Source organism: Pleurodeles waltl, chromosome 3_1 (assembly GCF_031143425.1).
Source record: "Pleurodeles waltl isolate 20211129_DDA chromosome 3_1, aPleWal1.hap1.20221129, whole genome shotgun sequence".
In the NCBI taxonomy this organism is placed as follows: Eukaryota; Metazoa; Chordata; class Amphibia; order Caudata; family Salamandridae; genus Pleurodeles; species Pleurodeles waltl.
In genome coordinates this window covers 78521567-78542501 of record NC_090440.1, presented here as the reverse complement: position 1 = coordinate 78542501, position 20935 = coordinate 78521567, and the positions used below count along the sequence as shown (strand labels likewise).

The following is a 20935-nucleotide window of genomic DNA, read 5'->3' as shown; positions in this document are numbered from 1 at the left end:
GGTAATGCAGATATTGATTGAAGGACTGGACACAGTAGTATGAATCACAGACTATCAACGTTAGTTGTTCTGGATCTGTGTGTTCCGGTGCTGTGACCAGAGCCTTGAGCTCTGCTAGTTGTGCAGTGCAGTCCCCTAAGGTCTGCGTGTAAGTAAGTGTTCTGCGGATGGAATTCACCATCTTTCATGTAGCCACTCACAGCCACCCAAGCAGCGGATTATTGATGTTTATTGTCTATGGCTGGTTGGGCTGAACAATCAGTGTAAATAATTGTTTGCTATTGATCAATTGGCAAAGTGTTAGCCGGTATTGGATATTCCATTTCATATAGAAGGAGTTCTTGAGATTGTAATTTTGGGTCAAATATATAGTCAATATCAGTTGTTGTCAGAGACGTTGCCCATTGGATCTAATGTGAATGTAATGGCTTAGCATTGGAGTCCTGGCCTTTGTAACAGCCTTGAGGGCTGGGATCGAAACAGCAATAATGCGTTTCCCCTGAACCAGAGGTCTCTCTTTTATGACGCCCATCTGAACAGCAGTCAGAATCTTTTATGTGGGAGCAAAACGTTCAGCTGTAGAGTACAGGTGTGATTTGTATCCAAGAGGGGGATGGTATCACCCTCATTAAATGTTACATAGGTGAAACCGATGGCACCAGCAATTACTCTGATGACCAAATGTGTTTTGTTATCCCTTGTGTGTAAATGATTTGCTGCAGGCATGTCTTGTTGTAATGATCTGAGAATGCGTGTGCTCAGCTGTCCAAAATTTTCTTGAAACGTTGGGCATATCAAGTCATATAATGGTTTAATGAATTGTGCATGATCTGGAATGTAAGTTCTGCCAAAGTTTAAAAAGCTCAACAAAGACTGGAGCTTTTTTATGGTACTTGGTGGTTGCAATTGTGTGCACTTTTCTAGAAAGTGGGGTGCTAGACTCTTACCTTCATCTGATAACTCGTATCCCAAAAATAGGACACTGAGAAAGGCAATTTTTGTTTTCTTGAAATTTAATTTATAGCTGAATTCGGCAAATCCCACAACAATGAGGGTCACCCGCTTCAGATAGTGAATGAGATCATCATCCGTTAGGTCGATGTCATCAACCGGGGACAACGCTGTAGGGTCAATGTCATGTAAAATGGATGTTACACTTGATAAAAACAGCCCAGGACTGTTTTTATACCCAAGTGGGAGCCTACAATTTGTTTCTGAAAGCCTAAAGCGGTAAATGCTGTTAAATCCCTACTTTCAAGCGCTATATTTGGGCAGAAGAAGCCGTTGAAAATATCCAAAGTTATATATTTTATGCACTGCGTTGTTAATGAGTGCTGTGCTATGTGCATTTTGAATAGCGAATGTACGTGTATGACTGTTTAAATGTCTGTAATCTAAGACTATGCTATATTAATGGTCCGATTTAGCAATGGGAAATACAGGATTATTCATTGGTGAGACACAGGGCTCAATTACACCCTGGTACTCTATTTGTGCTAGTATTTCTATCACAGGTGTTTTAGCCTCATGCTTAATAGGATATTGAGGTTTAGGCTGTGTTTGGGACCTAACTGGTATTATGTGGTAGGGAGAATCTTTATCTCACCCAACATGATTGCGATACAGTGCAGGGGCCTGTGCCTGTGCCCAATCAAATGAGTATGACTCTATTAATTCTATAGGAACCAGGGGCGAGAAGGAGGGCTTACTGATGCCTTCCCCCTGCGGGACTTCACAGACAAATTCTAGCAGCCAATCCTTTTCGGCCAATAAAATTTAATAAATGTCAGTCAGTTGTTTCCAGAATATAATACCAGTTGTGCGTTCAGTGTCTCCCTCTGATTTAATTTTCATTTTATGCACCCTATTGGGAGGAGAGACGTGCATGTCCGCAGTTTCGACTTCTATAACGTCATCAGTTGCTTTCACCTCCAGATGCTTTAGAAGATTCTGGCGAACTATTGTGACCTCTGCTGCGCTGTCTAGCAGAGCCAACTCCTATTCTTCAACAAAACTCTCATCTTGTGTGGCATTTCGTGCAGAAATTGCTGCCACATTCTTTTTTTTTAATTGGGGTTTTTGTGGTGGAAGCTTCTCTTCTTTTTTTTTTTTACTGAAACGTCTGCTGAATGTTGAATCTTTTTTCAGTTTCATGTACTCGGTTTGTTGTTTTGATAGCCTACCTCTCACTACATTATCCGGTGAGTCCTGAAAGGAACGAGATTGGCATGTATCAATATATTGATATCTTTCAAGAGTTTTTATATTATCCCTATTTAAAAAGTTATAACATTTCTCAGGTGTTTCCGATTGTGGAGATTCTCCCCTGTCTTTTTTAAATGTTTGTTTTTGTTTATTCCAGTGTTTTTAAGAACCCTCAGCTGCTTGCTTGATAGAATCCTTATTGGATTTACCTTGTAATTGTGGTTTACTAGGTCTGGCTCCCAAACTTTACTCAAATAGGATTCAGCAATAATTTTAGGCAGCTTGCATTCTTGATCCTGTGCAAGAACATCCCAGAGCCACAACTTAACTGCTAGTGCTACTGCTTTTCCTTTAGGGTTACTTATTATTGAGGACAATGTAGCAAAATTGCCCATTAATTGCATCCCCAAATTAAGAGCCATGGCATCCCCATATTCATCTTGGACTTGTTTTAACACCTCTGGAAGATTGGCAAGGGTTGGTGTACCATGTGTAGTAGTGTAGAGAGTTGCAGCTACCCACTGTGGGAACCCTACCAAATCGCAATCACATAATGAGAATTCCATGTTTATCTTGGGGTTCCATGTGGGGAAACACAGCTTCTGGTGCATTTTTCTGAGCTAGTCAAAACTGAATTTCTCCACTGTTTGCAGGTACTTTACCCATGATTGAATGCACTGTTGCAGGGTTAATGCCTTGTGTGACTTCATGCGGTTGTGCTGCAGCAGCGGGTGCTGGGTTTGTATTTAACATTTGCTTTACAAATTGTACTAAGAGTCTATATATTGCTACAAGTTCAATATGTAAGCGGCGAACGTCAGCTGCCACCAAGGTGCCTGCATCAGGATGCGGTTTGTATGTAGCCAATTGGGGCCAGGGTAGGACCGTCATTACTCAGAGGACCTAGCCTAACATGTAGTGTTGTATGGTGTAGGGCGCCATCAAGCCAGTTCTGGTGGACTTGAAAAGATAGCGGTATCTCTGTATATCCGTATGCTCTGTATTGTACAGGTGCATTAGCATGTGTATAATGATGAAATGTATTAGTGTTCCCGTCAACTGCTGGAAAACTCACCCAAGAGTAGAAAATGTCTGTTCTATAGGCTGGATGAGCCTCAACCACAAATGTAAGAACACCCCCCTGGGCCGTAAGGCCATTATTTAAAAAATGATTAGTGGAGAGGGGGTGCTCATATTTACTGTAATTACTCCCGATGCGGGTTTTCCATAGTAAATGTAGTTGTTCAGAGATAAGGACACTAATTAGAGATTCATCCTTTTAAATTTCAATCTTGAACAACCTTCAGTCTAAAATAGGTGCTACCTATCTAGCTGGGAGGAAATCCTCAATACCAGGGGCGTCTTTGTATATAGTATTGGGGTGCCTCTAGCACGTAGTGAGACAGATATTCAGGGAGATCCGTAATTGAGTGCCTGACCAAACATTGGTGCCACCATGTTGTGTTGGCTCGCATTATACTAATGTGACTGCTGGATTTGGGCGGTAGCACCACCAGGTTGTGGGGAACTGAGTCCAAATCCACACCGTGTGACAACTGTCACCCTAACCCTTCCAGCCAGCAGTGCTTAATTCAAGCCGGTGGTGTCCGGTACCCCGCACCAGCACTTATTTCTGAGGGATGGCGCTTATTTTTCTGCCTCAAGCATTTACTGTGAGCAGCAGACACATATGGAAAAGACGGGGGAAGAGAAAAGCGAAAAGCCATCAGAAAGGCAGAAAGCTCCAAGAGTGAGATGAAGGTGCAGGGAGAGCTGTAAATGGATTAAAGAGGCCTGAGATGGCTTCAGGATTATGCTGCCTCAGTATTCCTTTCTTGCACATTTAATTGCAGCAGCCGCGTGTTTCAGAGGAGAGCTTTGGGCACCGGCACGTTGTTGTTTACAAACTAAGCACTGCCGGACAGCTTGCAGTACCTCAGCAACATCTGAAAGTGGCACTGATTTGTGGCAGCCGTGCGCAGGGAATACGTGGTGTAACAGATCTCGGCCGTTTCTCTCAGTTACAGTCGTCCCAAACATGCAAAAACAGAAGCAGAAATTGGTTCAATGAGTTTTATTGAATCAACTGCATTATAGATAAAACAGCATGTACTGCAATGTAAAGGATAATAATAGCAATGCAGTTACAAGGAATGTGAAATATAAGAAAAGTCCCACGTTAGTGTCAGAATGGTGTGGGTTGGAATTCCTACTTACGGCACTAAGGTACTACTAGAGCACAGCAGTGTTAGCCCTAATCCCCGCCCCAGGATCCCTAGGATGACACCATACCTAAATATGGTAGTAGCGAAGAGGGCTTTTAGTCTATTGAGAGTCCTCTCCCTTGTAGGTGGAAAAGACGTCAAGTCTCAGCAGACAGCTGCAGTGAAGCAACAGCATGCAGTGGCAGTTTTGTGGCTGGAACTCTCCGTCTAATGTATAGGGGGCGAGTGATGTTTTATAATATAACAGTTGATGTTCTGATAACTGTCCTAACTTATGAATACATGTGTTTCTCGTGAAGTGGCAGATTGTGGTGTTACACTTTGTAGTGACAACAATATCGGGTATAGCCTTGCGCAGAGCACATAACAAGAATGTCCTACTAAGAAGAATGACAACAGTTCCTAGGCTAAAAGTGTAGGAGATAAAACAAATAAAACACCGCAGAATGAAGCTTTTGCTCAGCAATTAAAATGAATAAAATAAATGATTAGGCTAAAGGGCACAAGCGGCAGGCCTATGGCTAAAATAACGTGCCCATAAAAAGCTCCCACAACCTCATCACACAAGTACCCGTTTAGCAATGTATACTGTACCTTTGCTATACTACAAGTTTTGTGCATGTGCTATCTGTGATGCTAAAACCAATAAAGAAATATTGGGGGGGGGGGGAGTGGCGGAGATGACCAACCCTGACCACACTTTTGGCAGCAGGAAAGATGGGAAAATTAGTCAGATTAGGAGGTGTGCCCACTTCATGCCAGCCCCACCCCTAATGTGGACGAGCTGAAGTGGACACTACTATTTAAATTCCTCCATCTTGTTTAGAAGGAATTTGCCCACTAGGGTTAGGGTTATACCCACTTCCCAGCGGAACTGGTCATAAGAATGGTGTAGTCACCCTACAGGTGGTCAGCCCATTGGCTACCGACTGGCACTCCCAGTAACACCCCGAAATTGAGTATTTAGGTGGCACCCCTAAACTCTAGAACTCAGGTCTTGACATCCTATGAAGAAAAGGACACAGAAGAGTTGCACCCCTGCAGAAGCGGAAGAAGCACAACCCCCCCCTCCCAGCCCAGGAGACTCAGCCTAACCAGGGAGAGTCTTCCTAGTCTGTCAGGCGAGGAAGAGTAGAGAACCCGGCTGTTGGTTGCAGGGCCTACTCTGCCTTACATCCTCCTGTCTAGGTCATTCCCTCTGGGGAATTGACCTACCTTAACAGTGGTAGGACCCAGTCTGAATTGCTTCTTGTCTGTTTCTTTAGTGCCTACAGGTATCCACCTCTGCTAATCTAATCTTAGCCAGGGTCACCCCTAGGTTACCCACAGCTAGAGTAACCCCACCATGACCAACAGGGTCAGGGGGCCTATCTTGCTATTTGGCATGGGGTCAGATCACCAGACCAAGGGCAGTGCAGCCATAAAGGCCAACACCCAGCAGAAGCCACTGACAGCTATCAGTGCCCAGAGCCACACCGTTAGCTCTTCACCTACAAGGGAAGGGGCTAAGTTACAGGCTTCTTTGGGTTCAGGGTGCATGTCTGCTGTGATAGAGTTTGGTGGGGGGGGGGCTACATTTTGTAGTAAACACCCTCCTTCCACTTTTGCTGAGGAGCCACCCACTCATGCTTAATGGTTGCCTGACTAGTCAGTGCTTCTTGTGGGTCAGGTTGGACTTTACCAGTGCCACTTGTGGAGTTCTCCCCTACTGGAGCAGAATCTCCTTGGCTTACTGGAACCTTGGCTACAGGTTGTCCACCCTTCCTACACTGTTTTCTCTTTTTTTTCTCTTCTGGGGCCTACCTTTAAACACTGCAGGGGCAGTACCTCCAGAATCCTTGGGAGAGGGCTGGTACTGGACCAGCTCCTCTTTTGGGCTCTGACTAACCTGTGTAGTCATTTCCAAGGAGACAATCAAGGGGGAGGTCTGTACTGACTACCACCCTTCTCCAGCTAAAAGTTCCACCCACTTCTAGGGGCAGTAAAGCCACAGGCCTATTAGTGACCTTGTCTGGGCTAACCCTTACTCTGGCAGTCTCACCTGGGATGTACTGGTTTGAGAACACCAGCCTGTCATGCACAATAGTGTGACTGGCACAAGTGTCTCTCAGGGCAGTGGCTGGGATTCCATTCACCAATAGGTGGTGGAAGTGTCTACTTCCCTCTGGAATCTCCAACTCAACTGTTGGGCCCAGTTTCCAGTCGAAGGCTATGAGGACCTCCTCGTCTGAGGAGTCACCCCCCAGTGGCTACACTAGTCACCCCTGGGGTTTTGCTAGGGGGTTTGTTTTTGGGACAAGAAGAGTCCTTGGTGTGGTGCCCTGTCTGTGTACATTTGTGGCACCATGTCTTAGTGGCATCCCAGTTCTTGCCCTGGTACCCACTTTTATTTTTGGATGTGTCTTGGGGCCCACCCACCTGGACAGGTTTTTGCGGGCCTTCTGAGGAATCATTTTTTATTTCTATGAGTGTCACTCACTTTCTCCTGTGGAGGCTTTGTAGCCCCTTTCTTTTGGTCACCCCCAGTGGGAGTCTTGGTTACCCTAGTCTTGACACAGTGGTCTGCCTTCTTTCCCAATTCTTGGGGAGAAATTGGACCTAGGTATACCAGATATTGATGTAACTTTTCATTGAAGCAGTTACTTAAAATGTGTTCTTTCATAAGCAAATTATAAAGCCCATGATAGTTATGCACTTCATTTCCAGTTACCCAACCCTCCAGTGTTTTCACAGAGTAGTCTACAAAATCCACCCAGGACTGGCTCAAGGTTTTGTGAGCCCCCCTAAACCTAATTCTGTACTCCTCAGTGGAGAATTCAAAGCCCTCAATCAGGGAAGCCTTCATGAGGTCATAGGATTCTGCATCTTTACCAGAGAGTGTGAGGAGTCTATCCCTACACCTACCAGTGAACCGTTCCCAAAGGAGATCACCCCAGTGAGATCTGTTTAACTTTGTGGTTGCACAAGCCCCCGCAAAAGCTGTGAACCACTTGGTGATATCATCACCTTCTTCATATTTTGAGACAATCCCTTTGGGGATTTTTAGGATATCAATATTTTCTCTGACCCTATTTCTTATGTTGCTGCCACCATTAATGAGTGCTAAACCCAGTTCTGTTCTCTCCCTTTCTATAGCCAGGAGCTGTTTCTCCAAAGCTAATCTTTTGGCCAACCTTGCTAAAAGGATGTCGTCTTCATTCGCTGCCATGCATTGCTGTGATCGACTTGGGCCTTTCCGATGAGCAGGACAGCAGGGATACAGCTCACTCTCCGGGCTTTTCCCTTTGCAGTTTAATATCAGTGTGCCAAAGTCGCACCTCACTAGTCTTGAGGTGCTTCCCTTCATTGGTGCCATTCTGAACACTTCGGTTTCATGCCTTTCTCCCAGGAATACGATTCCAGGGGATTAAGGCTCTGGTCCCAATCTTGCAATCTCTGCCCTGCATTTGAGTAAGGTTATCTTTGAGGCTGCTGGCACTGGAAGCCTCTTGCATCATGCTGGTAGAGCATGCGAGGTGGCATACGCAGGCTCTGCAGTGGGATCTGAAGTCCTAGTGGGTCCAACATCAAGGGGATCTCTCCGACCACATTCAGATTTTAGAGTAGACTGTGAAATATTTGCAGTGGTGGTTAATGGACCATGATTGGGTCAGTGGCAGACTCTTCTCCGTTGCCCACCCAGAGCTGACAGTGGTGACTGATGTTTCACTTCTTGGTTGGGGCAGCCAGCTGGAAGAGGTGGAGATCAGAGGACTCTTGTTTACGGCAGTCTTGCCTCTACATCAGCTTTTTCTGATGAGGATCATCCGCTTGGCATTGAAAATCTTCCTTCTGTCCATCAAGGGGCGGCTGGTAACAGGTGATCACAGACAACACCACCACCATGTTATGATGCAACAAACAGGACAGGGTGTGGTAGCAGGCCCTATGCCTGAAGCTAGATGTATTCGCCACAGCAGAGAACGTGCAGTGTCAGCGCTTTTGCACACTGTAGTTTCCGGTGTGTCGCTCGGAGATATGTACTGCTTTGTGACTCTTGTGTGCCTTTCTGCCGATACCACTTCTGCCCCATTTCTCATGAAGGTCAGGACCTTTGCAACAACACTTTCAAGATTGGAAATTTAGCAGTGACATCTGAACAACTTCGACCTGCCTCCAGAGGTGGGTGATTTCATCTTGGCAACCAGGCATCCCTTGACAAACTGTATATGCCTGGCCGTTAGGACAAATTTGTGATTTAGTGCAGTACATGAGTTTTACCCCCTTCACTCCAAGTTATCTGAAATTGTGTTTTGTTCTGTTTCTTGCCCCACAGGGCTTTGCGTTGCACACAGTTAAGGATTATCATTCAGCCTTCTAACGGTTGCCAGATCAACCCTTATTGTTAAAGTCACTAATTGTGGTGAGATTTTTGAAAGGGCTACAACATGTTTCTCCCTTCTCCCTTTCTCATGCCCCAGAGGAATAATAATCTGATACTGACTATCTGATGTACAGTCCGTTCAAACCACTTCACAGCAGTCCTCTACGGCTCCTTACTATCAAGACCATTTCTTACTGCCCACAGCACGGTGTGTCAGTGAACATCTGGCTCTTTGTGTCCATCCACCCTACTCTTCCTACCCAGACAAACTAGTGCTGCAGACTCTGGCATCCTTCCTGACGAAAGTTGTGACAATGTTTCACGTCAAACTGTCACCCTGTTTTATGTTCAGACTCTCTCTTCTAAGGAGGAGAGACTCCATCGCTTGAACCCCAAGAGAGCTCTGAATTTATACATAGATAATATGGTGTGGACAGCCAGCTCTTTGTGGAGTTATCTGTTGCAAAAAAAAAAAAGGCAAAGCAGTGCAGAAGAGGACCTTCTCCCATTGGATTGTGCTTTGCATTAAGATCTGCTACACATTGGCCAAAAAGCAGCCTCTGGAATGACTGTGTGCCTATTTCACCAGTGCCAAAGCTGCTACCACTGCCTTGGCATCCAGAGTGCCTGTCCTAGACACTTGCCAGACGGCTATGTGGGTGTCCCTCCATGCATTCACGAAACATTATTACCTGGACTGTCAGGTTTGCCTAGAGGGGCATTTTGAGCTCAGTCTTGCAGGGCTTTCTGGTTTGAGTCCATTCACAGACCCACCTTCGAATAGGTAATGCTTTGTTTGGTTTCTTTTCAATTGGTGAGGAATCTGCGGCTAGAAGTCTCTATCAACAGAGCAAGTTATTTGCCATCAGTCTCGATCTTTCTGGTAGGGAGACTGTCTAGCTGTCTAGGAATTTGTAAACTGTCTACCGATTTGCTTTTGGGGGCTCTGTGTCTGGGGGTTCAGACAGTCTTGAAAGCAACTGATGTCAGTGCGCAAGATTAGCTCCTATGTAAGCCCCACACATCATTTCCGAAGGGAACTTTTGTCATTGAAGAGCCGTAAGGCACCATCTTCCAGTACGCAGTGCTACCTCTTAAAAGTTTATGAATGCATTCTGATGTATGTGGGATATTCAAAAGGTGATGAATCTGCAGCTAGTCTCTATCATAAAGAGCATTACCGTAGGTTAGTAACTTGTTCTCGGCTGTAATTACAGCACAGGTACCCTGTACTAATGATGACAAATTTATTTTTGATTTTGAGAAGGCAATCAAAATTTGTTGGAGAAGGAGCAGACTTTAACATTAGACTTCAGGTGAAGTATTGTTGCAAACCAACACTAATCTATGCAAAACACTCACTGGGCAAATCAAGTTTTTGTGGTTCTCCCCATGGATCAACAATTATTCCATCTTGCAGGCCCCTGCAACTATTTGAAAAAGTGAATGAAGTATTCAAGTCAGGACTTTGTGCAGTGTATGCCTTCGGCAGATCAGTTCCCTGAATGCACACACAGTCCAAACCCACCGAGCTGGTCTGCAGAGTCCCTCAGGGATCATCCCTTAGCCTGACGCTCTTCAACATCTACAGGGTTCCTCTCTCCAAAATCATGTACACTTTGGACTCAATGTAATCTCATACACCAACGACACAGAACTAATCTCCCAATCCAAGGATAGCACCAACACCCAAGCACATTTTATTGGCTTTATGTCGGAAGTCACCCTCTAGATAAAGTCTAACTGCCTTAAACTCAACTTGGACAAGAAGCAGGTAGTACCCTTCAGGAGAGACCAGACTCTGTGGTCCTCTGCCTGGTGGCCATCAGAACTTCCCTAACCCCTTGTATCCAAGCCAGGAACCTGGGAATCCTGGTCAACAAGAATTCTTTAACCAATATTTTCAGGAAGCTTCCTTTGTACAGCTGCTGAACAAACACCCAAGGACTCATCACCAGCAAGCTAGACTACAGAAATGCCCTCTATATCGCAATCATTTCCTAACTCACTAAGCAGCTCCAGACCATTCAGAATACAGCAGCTAGGCTCACACAAATCCTCCCGTCCACTTACTGACATCCCCCCCAACCTTCCATCTTTGCACAAGGACTCCTGGACTGTCTTCTATTCCGTTATTGGTTTAGGGGTGGGGGTTCAGGGGATTTCCGGTGCCCCTCAATGCAATCATACTACCAAAACACACCAGGGCACACCAGCCACCAACATCTTCCAGGATACACAAGAAGTCCAAGCAAAGAGAGGGGTCTATATATTATTCTAGAGAGAGTGGTAAGTGTCTTGGACCAATATTTTGCTTCGATGGGGCAGTTCGAAAACCATATAGAAAGAAATCAGTCGGAGCTTTTCAACAACAAAAACACAATGATGATAAAATCTTGCCAGCGTGCCATAATTTCTTAGGAGTAAAATAAGTAGTGTGTAGATCATTTAACAGTATGAGGTGCTGCCAAGATGACATCACAAGTTCAGGTAGGGCCATTTTCTCCAATCACATTCCTCCAGCGGCCCACCCTTCCTTCTCAATTTTCTTTGTGAGCCGTGAACAAATCATGCTTGTTAATAACCAGTTTTACAGATGCATCCTCACTTTCTCCAGTGAGCCAAAAATTATCTTGGCTTCTAACAGGCTATTTTCCCTAGGGTCAAACAAAGAATCCTGATGAGATGCCACAGCATGCATTAGCTGCAGATTTATAGGAATGGGTCTTGTGCCAGTCAAATTAGGTTTCGATGGCTTGAAACAATTTCACTTGCTTTCTTGCCAGACGTCCTAGCATAGAAATCTCAGTGAGATCCCAGCCCCTGAAACCAGACAATTTGCTACTGTGCAAGAGCCATGTACCATGCCATAATCACATCGCAAGAGTGGGTCTTTTATCCCAACTCGATTGAGCATAGTACAGAGCATCAATACAAAATGGTCACTCAGGTTACCTCTTGGAGAGAGTTTAGGATGTGGTCACATATAATAAGCCCATGATATTGTTTCGACAAACTAAAGAGATTTTGATCCAGAATGCTGGGTCATCGTAACCGCCATGGATCAGTCATTGAAGAACAGGATTTGTGAGTCCCAGTAACATAGTTGAAGGTCTGCTGAGCCCAAGCTGACATTTGACGTAGATTGGGTACATTGGTTGAATGGGATCCACGGGCCAGATTTACTCGTTAAATAGGTGCAGACCCCAGCCGAATGGCTTAATAAACAGAGGCTGTAAGGTGTACAATTATGATGACGACACCCAGTTAGTATTTCGCTTGGATGACTCCCCTTCAGCGCATATAGGTTTTCAAGACACCATGAGATATATCTCTGGTTAGATGGAGAGGAACCAACTTAAAATAAACCGAGACGAAACACAGGTTGCACTGTAAAGAAATAAATAAGATTAAGGTTTTGGATCAACACTGTTGACCTATGGCCTTATGTTCGATGCCTGTTCCCTCACCGGTGATTAAGAACCTGGGGGTGATGCCTGATAACACTTCGTCCAAGCTGACCCAAGGTGGGACCCTTTGGGTATAAATACTACAAAAAGGCTTGAGAGCTTCCAGCTTTAGTTAAAGATGCCAGAATATTTCTTTGGTTGACAACACTGACCATAAATGTCTGTTTACGCTATCAGAACTATTATAGCACATTATGTAAGTGTTGTTATTGTGTATAATGGTTATGCTTTCGGTCCGAAATGCTGCTAGAACAGCTGGTGTTTTAGGAGTGTTTTTTAATTTTGATTGTTCTGCTTTCCTAGATGCAAAAAGCAAAAAAGCCTACTCTTTTTAAAAGATGTAGTTGTAATTTGGCATTATGTTTGTGTGTAATCGCCTAGTATCGAACATTATCCATGCCTGAAATCTTTGGCCAATTCCTCGGGAAGTGGAAGGGACTGCAAACCCGCCCTTAATTCTAAGGCTGTGCAAAGGGAGTAACTTGGTTATCCAGCTGGTGGCCTATTATACATGCACCAGTGAGACCCTCACTGGTGATTTGTCATGTTTTATAAATCCTGATTATTTAAGATTGACCAGTTGTCAACAATACCCACCATGGTTACTGACAGTTCAGGCACAGATACCTCTTTTGTTAAAGTACTGTACACCCATACCGACGCTCAAGTAGCAGTAAACAGCACCCTATCACCCCCGTTCCCACTCTGAAAAATGCATAAAAGCACTCACCCCTTCCATCTGCTCAATCACTCACACACGCACCCCCCCATCCACACTCACCCCCATCCACCATCACTCATCCCCCACCCCCATCCACAATCACTCATCCCCCATCCATAATCACTCACCCCATCCACAATCACTCACACACCCAGACACGCACCCACAAGCACCTCCCTCTCCCCCCACATGTATGACATTCACACACACTCTCTCCCCTGTCGGACGATCCACTTCCCTCGTCCGTTGAGGAGGTCGTCCGGGAGGGGATGGGTCCTGTCGCTTCCACCGCCAGCAGCGCCTCACCATCTGGACACCCCCTCACCGTATTAAGGGTTGTAATATGGTGTGCGGTCTCTTTTTGGCGTGGCGGTACCGCCTCTGCACCACCGACCGCGACTGGTCTCGGAGTTCTACCCAATTTTGGGCGGAATTCTGAGATTAGTCGTATTAGGGTGGTCTTAAGACCGCCAGCACTGGTGGCATTTCGGCTCCGGCAGCTTCGGCGGTCTTTGGGAAAGACCGTCAAAGTCGTGATGAGGGCTTCAATGTTTTAGGGTACCAGTTACAACAAATCCTCATCATTTTTGTAGGTGAAATTGACATTAGGTTTTGTAGAGATAATTAACAAGATTGGGGAGTGATTACATCAATTCAATTACAACTCCATAGAACCAAAAAAGCATATTTTTGGCAAACACCAGGACTTCTTTATCAATATCTTGTTATCTATTCTTCATGATGTAAAGTGGAAAAGGTGCTGCATCAAGATACTGGGGGTCCCTGTATGGGCCAGACAGTCCTGGTTCTCAGATCTTCTGTCCTTGGACACAACCAGCATTTTTTAAGCACCTAAGGAGAAGGGTGTGTTCTTCATACCTTTATTTATGAGAGATATTTTGAGAGGACAGATCTTGCCATATGGGGTAGGAGTAGGTAAAGAGCCACAATGAGAATTTATGAAATGGAAACTGTGAACAGTAGATATTGTAACAAACAATCTCACAGGAAGATATTAACATTACGGGTGAGGGTGGCTAGATTTCTGAAAACAAAGCAATAATTCATTAGGTGTGTTGGATATAAGTGAGTTTTTTTGGGTGCTAAGCATATCTTTGTGTGTAGAAAGATTCAGCACAAAGCAAGGGGAGGCTGGTTTGCAAACATTTTTGAAGGACGATGCAGTTCTTCAGAAGACCTTTCTTTGTTCTGTAACAGGGCAAAATCCATAACACAATACTGTATTGAAGGCCAGTAAAATTGTTTTTGGTCGACCTAGTAAAAGGACATTGCCTTAAATAACTCAGCAGAGGACATGATTTAAAACGCTAGAAAGACCATTTCCTCACACTTGATACTTTTAAGCTGGTTTCTATTTATTAAAAGTTTTTTTTATACTGCAGTTTCTCTTTGTTAAGCATTGATAAAGGCGCTATAATACAGACAGTAGTGTATAATACAATGCAGCCTATCCATTTCACTCAAAGACCTCGTGGTACAATAGTCTGGTAGTGTTTTAACTGAGGCCCCTTCGTTATACTGGCCTGCTCTTGTTCCATACAGCGCACGGGAAAATTAGGTTTTGGGTGAATACGTGAATGGGTGAGGAACAGTTGAAAGGCTAGCAGGATGGATGTAGTGCCTGAATGAGTGCTGAAATGTTGTGAATAGCCCAATATTACCCACCATCCTATTAAAACACTGCAATTGCCGACTTTGGCTGATAGGAGGAAGTGATGGGGTCCAGAAGAATGAAGAGGACATCAGTGACTTAACAGTGATCATTCTTCCTGCTGGGCTACACGATCTATCACGTTCAAGGATGGGTGAATGAGTATCTCAGTAAATACATGAGTGAAATACGTGGGGACACTTTGGAAAGGACACTGTGGCATTTCAATGCACTATCAGTCCCCTTGTTAGGTTTCCCATCCTCAGCTAAGTTTGTTAAAGAATCGTAATCTAACCCACAGGTTGTCAGGGCCCCAGATGCGTGCCATCTTTTGTGTCATCTATGTGTACCGACAGCATGGGGACAATTTAGGAAGAAGTGCACCTGGAGTCCGGTTCCATCTTCCTCCTTTGAACAAGTTCTGTGATCCAAGGAAGAGGTCTGTCACTGAGAGAAATTGAGGGATGGGGGTCAAAAAATCTGGGAGAGGCCAAAATCCAGAGCTGGACCTGTGAATTGAAGAGTCACCCAGGAGCAGAGACGAGGCCATCACTGGGAAAGAATCAGGAGACTGAGAGTATCAGTGCCTGGAACTGAGCTTCCAGGGGCGAGGGCAAAGGCAAAGTAGAACATGCCTTTGCAAACACCAGAAGTGGTCAGCCTGATGGAAAATCAGGTGAAAGCGGAGTTTGAGTTGTGCATAGTAAAGAAAGTACATAAACAAATCAGTTTTTATCTTGCTGTCCAAAAGCACTGAGGAAGGGACCTCAAACTTCAGGGCTGGGTACAAATACCTGGTACTTCTGCTAATATTACTACTCGGTACCAGGAACCGACTGTGGTTTCGGATGCATTATTTATGGTAATACTCTGTTCTATTTTAACTGTACCAAGAGTATCAGATATTATTGCCACGAGCTTTGTGTTGTGAAAACTATTGCTCAATAATCTGGCCGAAGTACTAGGTTAATTAAACTCTTTTAATGTACCATTGAAAGTCCTTATGTTTTTTTTTATTAGATTCAGAACCTCACTAACCAATGCCAACTACACCTGTGGTCTAGAGCAGTGGTTCCCAGCCTGAGGGCCGGGGACCCCTGGGGGTCCGTGAAGCCTCCTCAGGGGGTCCGCGGCTGCTTAAAATGTTTTATAATATTAGGTCCCAGCTATCAGTAATGACTCAGTGGGGGTCCCCGGGTTCCAATAATGATTCAGTGGGGGTCCCCGGGCTCCAGTATTGATAAAATGGGGGTCCACAGAAGTCAAAAGGTTGGGAAACACTGGTCTAGAGAGATGAAGTTTTGCACCACAGTCATCAGTGGATGCCCCTTGGGTGATAATGGATAGAGGCGTCCTCCCATCACTGGACCTCTCCGCTGCTGTCGACACCATTAGAAGCTCACGTCTACGTTAGCCTTTAACACTGCTGGCCAGTATGGCAACAGTCCTGTTATGGCTCTCTTCATATTTGCCAGGATGATCACCAGTGATTCAATTGGGAACCTTTAGCTCATTACCCAAACCTCTAGACGGTTCTCCCCAGTATTGCAAAACGTCCCCATTATTGTTTACTTTTTATCATTAGCACTTCTGCTAGAGACGTTTAGTGTTTAGACAAACTTGTGTGCAGCCAACACTCATTTTATTTCTGATCATTTGCCCTCCTAGATTGCTCAAATTCTGGATTCTACTCAAAGATTGGTGACAAAACCTTTAAAAACTGAACGTTTAAAATCGGAATGTCTTCCTATCTGCAATAAACTGTTGGTGGGACAGTGTACTGGGCCTTCCGCTCTAGGCTAATTTCCAAAACCTAGAAAAGACCTGGAGGTTTTTTATAGGATAAATACCTGCATTTCAGGTATTATCCTTGACTCTTAACAATCCCCACAACTTCCAAATTGTTGTTTCCCCTGCAGTTTGTTTACTTTTCCTTCTCTCATTGAGTCCCTGTCTTCAAAGCTTATATTCTGTCCCGATGGATGATGGCGACTTAGTATACTAAGCAATTCAGAAGCACAAACCAGGCCGTTTGATTAGTGAGTGATAGCAGCTTTATAAATCAATCCCCAGCTGTTTATTAGTGATAGCATGCTCTATAAATCTCCAAAAATAAAGACAAAATGGAGAATCTACATCACAAAAATCGCCCCAAATTGTCTGTCATAGTAAGCCACTGTTTATATGTCTTGAAGAGGTTGCCTTGGGCAGGAACATCCTGTAGCAGTTGTTCCAGGTCTGGAGTTGATGGACTTGAAGTCATGTATTAGAGTAATTTAAAGACTAAGGGCCAGATGTATCAAAGGTTTTTACCCATTCTATGTCTATGGGAAAAAGTGTTCGTACATATGGCCCTAAGTGCCCAATGTTCAGATTCTCTGCGGATATCTTCAGACGTAAAATAGGAAGTCAATGAAGAAAAGTGGGCTGGGGCCGTGTGCACCAGTCGTTCTGTCGCAAACGGGAGAGCGCCTTTGTTCCCAAAGTGTCCCTGGGGGCCTGTCATGGACAACAGCCTGTGGATTCTCTTCAAAACAAGAAAAGTACACTGTTCCAGCAAGGGAGAAAGACAGCAACTACGGGAGGGTCCTATTTTAGGAGCAGAAACCTCACACACCCAGATAGGTGTCATGCTTCATCATCGGAGTTGCTCCTCGTCAGACTGGCGCTGCAATGTCTGACGGGTACCACCCCAGATGGGGGGGCTCTTTGCCGGAGTTCTTGTCTGAGATGATGCCAAGACCCTAGGTGTGTGCATAAAGTAAGGAGATCAAGAAAAAGAAATCTAAAATTGACTCACTGAACCTCAAAGAAAAATCTATTTAATAAGAATGTATAGGTCAGAGGCCACGGTTAAAACTAATCATAAGAGTGAAACAGAGTTAATGGTCAATCACTCTAGGGCAGGGGTGGGAAATTTCCACGCTATCCCCCATAAAGGTCAACATGTTTCGCGTCTCCCAGAGGCCCAAACGGGTCCAGTGACGCTTCTTCAGGACCAAAAATAGACTAGATGTATCTCCTATTTGTGTAAAGTACAAAGAAACTTATACCTGAAATTGTCAGGACAAACTGTATCCAGTCACTCACACTAATATGGGATTGCTAATCCTGTCTGTCGCCCTCGTCCCCATTAAGGAGCGTGCTACATGGGACAGAGCGGACCAATGGTCAGGTATATACCTCCTTGATTTAGGATCCTCCTGCCGGCGGGTAACCTACCCGGGTCCGCGTCTCCCGGATTCTCTTCTTCTCGTTGACAGACAACTACTTTACAGATATTTGGATTACAGACATCTTGGAGTCCTGAGAACAATGAAACAGCATTACTGTATTCTTTCCAGCTTTTTATGTGACAAATAGAAATAAAAGCCTACATGAAACTGTCTGTTGCAGAAAGAACAAAATAGGACAAGACAGGAAACAGTTCAGGAAGGCCCCATGTTTATGGCTCAGAGGAACTAAACTGACTTTTGTCTTACACTGCTGTACTGCAAATCCCTGCTCTTAACAGGATGCATTTACTAATAGGTTCTATGCTAAAGAGAGTCCCCCTTGCATGCTCTCACATAGCCTGCATGTAAGAGAAAAATCCTACTCAACTCCTTAGAGACAGGTTCAAGGCTCACATGACCCCATCTCTCATCTCTCCTAGCCTAAGGTCGGCTCCAGTTTTCGTCATGTCCATTTACTGGTTTGTATGTCCCTGCACAAAGCTCCTTGCATGATATAACTCCTTCCTCAACCAACATCCATTGAAACCCAAGTCATGTTCTATTCCTTCTCAGCCCAACTTACTAACTCCAATGCCTACCTTCTTACAGGAGTTACAGCACAATGAAATGACTTCCACTATTCCAACTCTGCGATTGGAGCACATCAGCTTGCAAACTGCATCAACTTCCGTTCCCCCCTACAAAAAGAATACGCAATATTTATCCGTCTATTCCAATGCTGTTTGTGCAGAAATTGTGGAATGGAAAATTTACTGACAGCTCGATCAATAGCCTTTATCTGAGACTGTGGTGGCCGTTGTTGCTACATCACTGCAATTATTCAAAAGGGAATACCTCACTGTAGTCTAGTGCCTCAGCCCTTGCCGTAATGTTTCCATGCGCTACATCTTAATTCTTCCTACAATGCTAGTATTTTAATTATCACTCTAGATACGTGAGGTGCCAACCTTCCTTCCACAAAATATCAGTAAAAGTGACTCCACCGTTTCCTTAAATTGTTCCAAAACAAAATAGTAGCAGAACAGTATATGCTTGGAAATAAGTACCAGAAGAAGTCTACCAACAAGCCTAAAGAGAAGCTTGAAACATGTCAAATTTCTCTTGTTTGCAATACCTCAATCATCGGATGTCTGTGCAGCGATACCTGTCTGTTACATTAGATATTGCCTTTACATAAGCATATTTACAAATAACAATAATACATATGACTTCTTTTGTAGAAAATAGAATTCGTTTATAAATGTAACGGGTATTTATGAAAATGTTTCGAGCTGTGCCTTCCACCTAAATTGTGTAAGATTCATCTTTGGTGCTCTGTCGAGTTCGTTTAGCAGAGTGGTTCCCAACCTTTGGACTTCTGTGGACCCCACTTTATCATTACTGGAACCCAGGGACCCCCACTGAATCATTGTTGGAATCTGGTGACCCCCCCCACTGAGTCATTACTGAAAGCTGGGGATGTAATCTCTTAATATTATTTAATTTTCTAAGCAGTCGCGGACCCCCTGAGGAGGCTTCGTGGACCCACAGGTTGGGAACCACTGGTTTAGCACACAGGAGAAACATTTTGAATCCTACACAAAAAAATGTCCTCCACAGCAGAGAAAAGAAATACATTTAAGGCTTTTGTTTTTGTTTTACAGGGCGCGGTGGTCCATCAAGACCCAACCGAGGGATGCCTCTGATGAGCGCTCAACAAGTGAACTAAAGGACCTCATGGCAGACCACGGAAAGGAAGCATTGGCCAATGTCCAGCATTTTAGTATAAAGACTGTTCTCATTGCTCTGATTAAGACTACTTTTGTAAGCTCCTTACTGGAAACGGAAGGATATGTTATTTTATTCTGTATATTAAACTAAATCCTCACCATTCATTCTGAGCCCTAGCTGGGTGGTGATCATTCTGCTCACCCTGGGGTAATGCAACATTTCTGGATAATTTGAACCTCAACTCTTCATGTGAAAGGAAGCACTGAAAATGCACTAGGTGTACAATGCTGAAAGTGTGTATTATCCTGTCTGTGGACGCCGGTAATTGGTCATCACATGTTTAAAGGACTTGTGAAGGATAGTTACAGAGCATCTGATGATGGCTTAGAATTCAAACCTGTTTGACTAGGCAACCCCAAATGTTGCCTTTGCGCCTTGCAGGGCTAAGCTGCTTCTCATTTCCTAATGTGTTTTTTTATTTTTTTCTATCACCAGGCTAGGAATGCGCTTTGGTAATAAAGGCTGACAAATGTAATTAATGGCTGCTGTTAAAATGTGCTTTTTTAGGGAAGCAGAAACACTGATCTGATTGGCTGCACCCTCTAGTGATGGATGCATCACGTGGTCATCCACTTGCCAGTACAATGTGAACTTCATTGAGCTGCTTTTGAAGCACTTGTAAGTCTTTGCGGTGTCTTCTGCAAGAATATTCTGGCATGATTAACTGAGCAGTCCATGTTACTCTCTAGTTATGGAAACTGGCAGTGCTGAGGTCACATATCTGTTCTGCACTGTTTTTCCCCACCTGCAAAGTACTTTTTACTAGGATCTAAATGCGTGCGATTATTTTAATGTGTTCCTGAACAATAATGCCTGGCGTTCTTTGAACACACAGCCCCATTTAGAAGAAGTGAAATGATGGATCAAAGGGTATAAAAGCCAAATAAATTTCTGTTTATAAAAACTACATCTTGCATCATTTGTGGTTTGTTTCTCCCTTAATTGTAGAAGGTGTACATGGATTTTGCATTTACTCGTGGTGTAACCATCTACTTAACTGGGAGGGAGCTTTAAAGCTTTAAGAGAGATCTGAAGCGCGTGCTCCTTTGCTGGGCAGAACACTGACATGCAGGCTTGGCCCCCAGTACTGTTGTTCTTCTGTTGAACATAAACATGGTGTAACAATTTGATGATCCCTACTCGGGAAGAGTGGGTGGGAGGGAAGTATCCATAGGTTGTCATGGCTATTTACAAGAGTCAACCCAGGATAATCAAGATACTCCCTGTGGGCCATTGATTCTCTTAAGGGGCGGACATTGAGTATTCAAGGGTT

General features: G+C 44.3%; 1 protein-coding gene across 5 annotated transcripts in view; it reads left to right on the top strand.

The window, feature by feature from the left end:
• The window catches only part of CAPRIN1 (cell cycle associated protein 1), a 590401-nt gene extending 569832 nt beyond the window's left edge, over positions 1-20569 (top strand). For 4 of the 5 annotated variants that reach the window (XM_069221863.1, XM_069221858.1, XM_069221857.1 and 1 more), the window contains one exon: positions 19536-20569. Coding sequence is in view for 3 of the 5 variants with exons in the window: in XM_069221858.1 (XP_069077959.1) it covers positions 19536-19600 (65 nt within the window). In the remaining 2 variants the exon portion in view is untranslated. The remainder of the gene's footprint in view (positions 1-19535) is intronic. The other variant, XM_069221860.1, reaches the window with a different exon arrangement.
• The last annotated feature ends 366 nt before the right edge of the window (positions 20570-20935 follow it).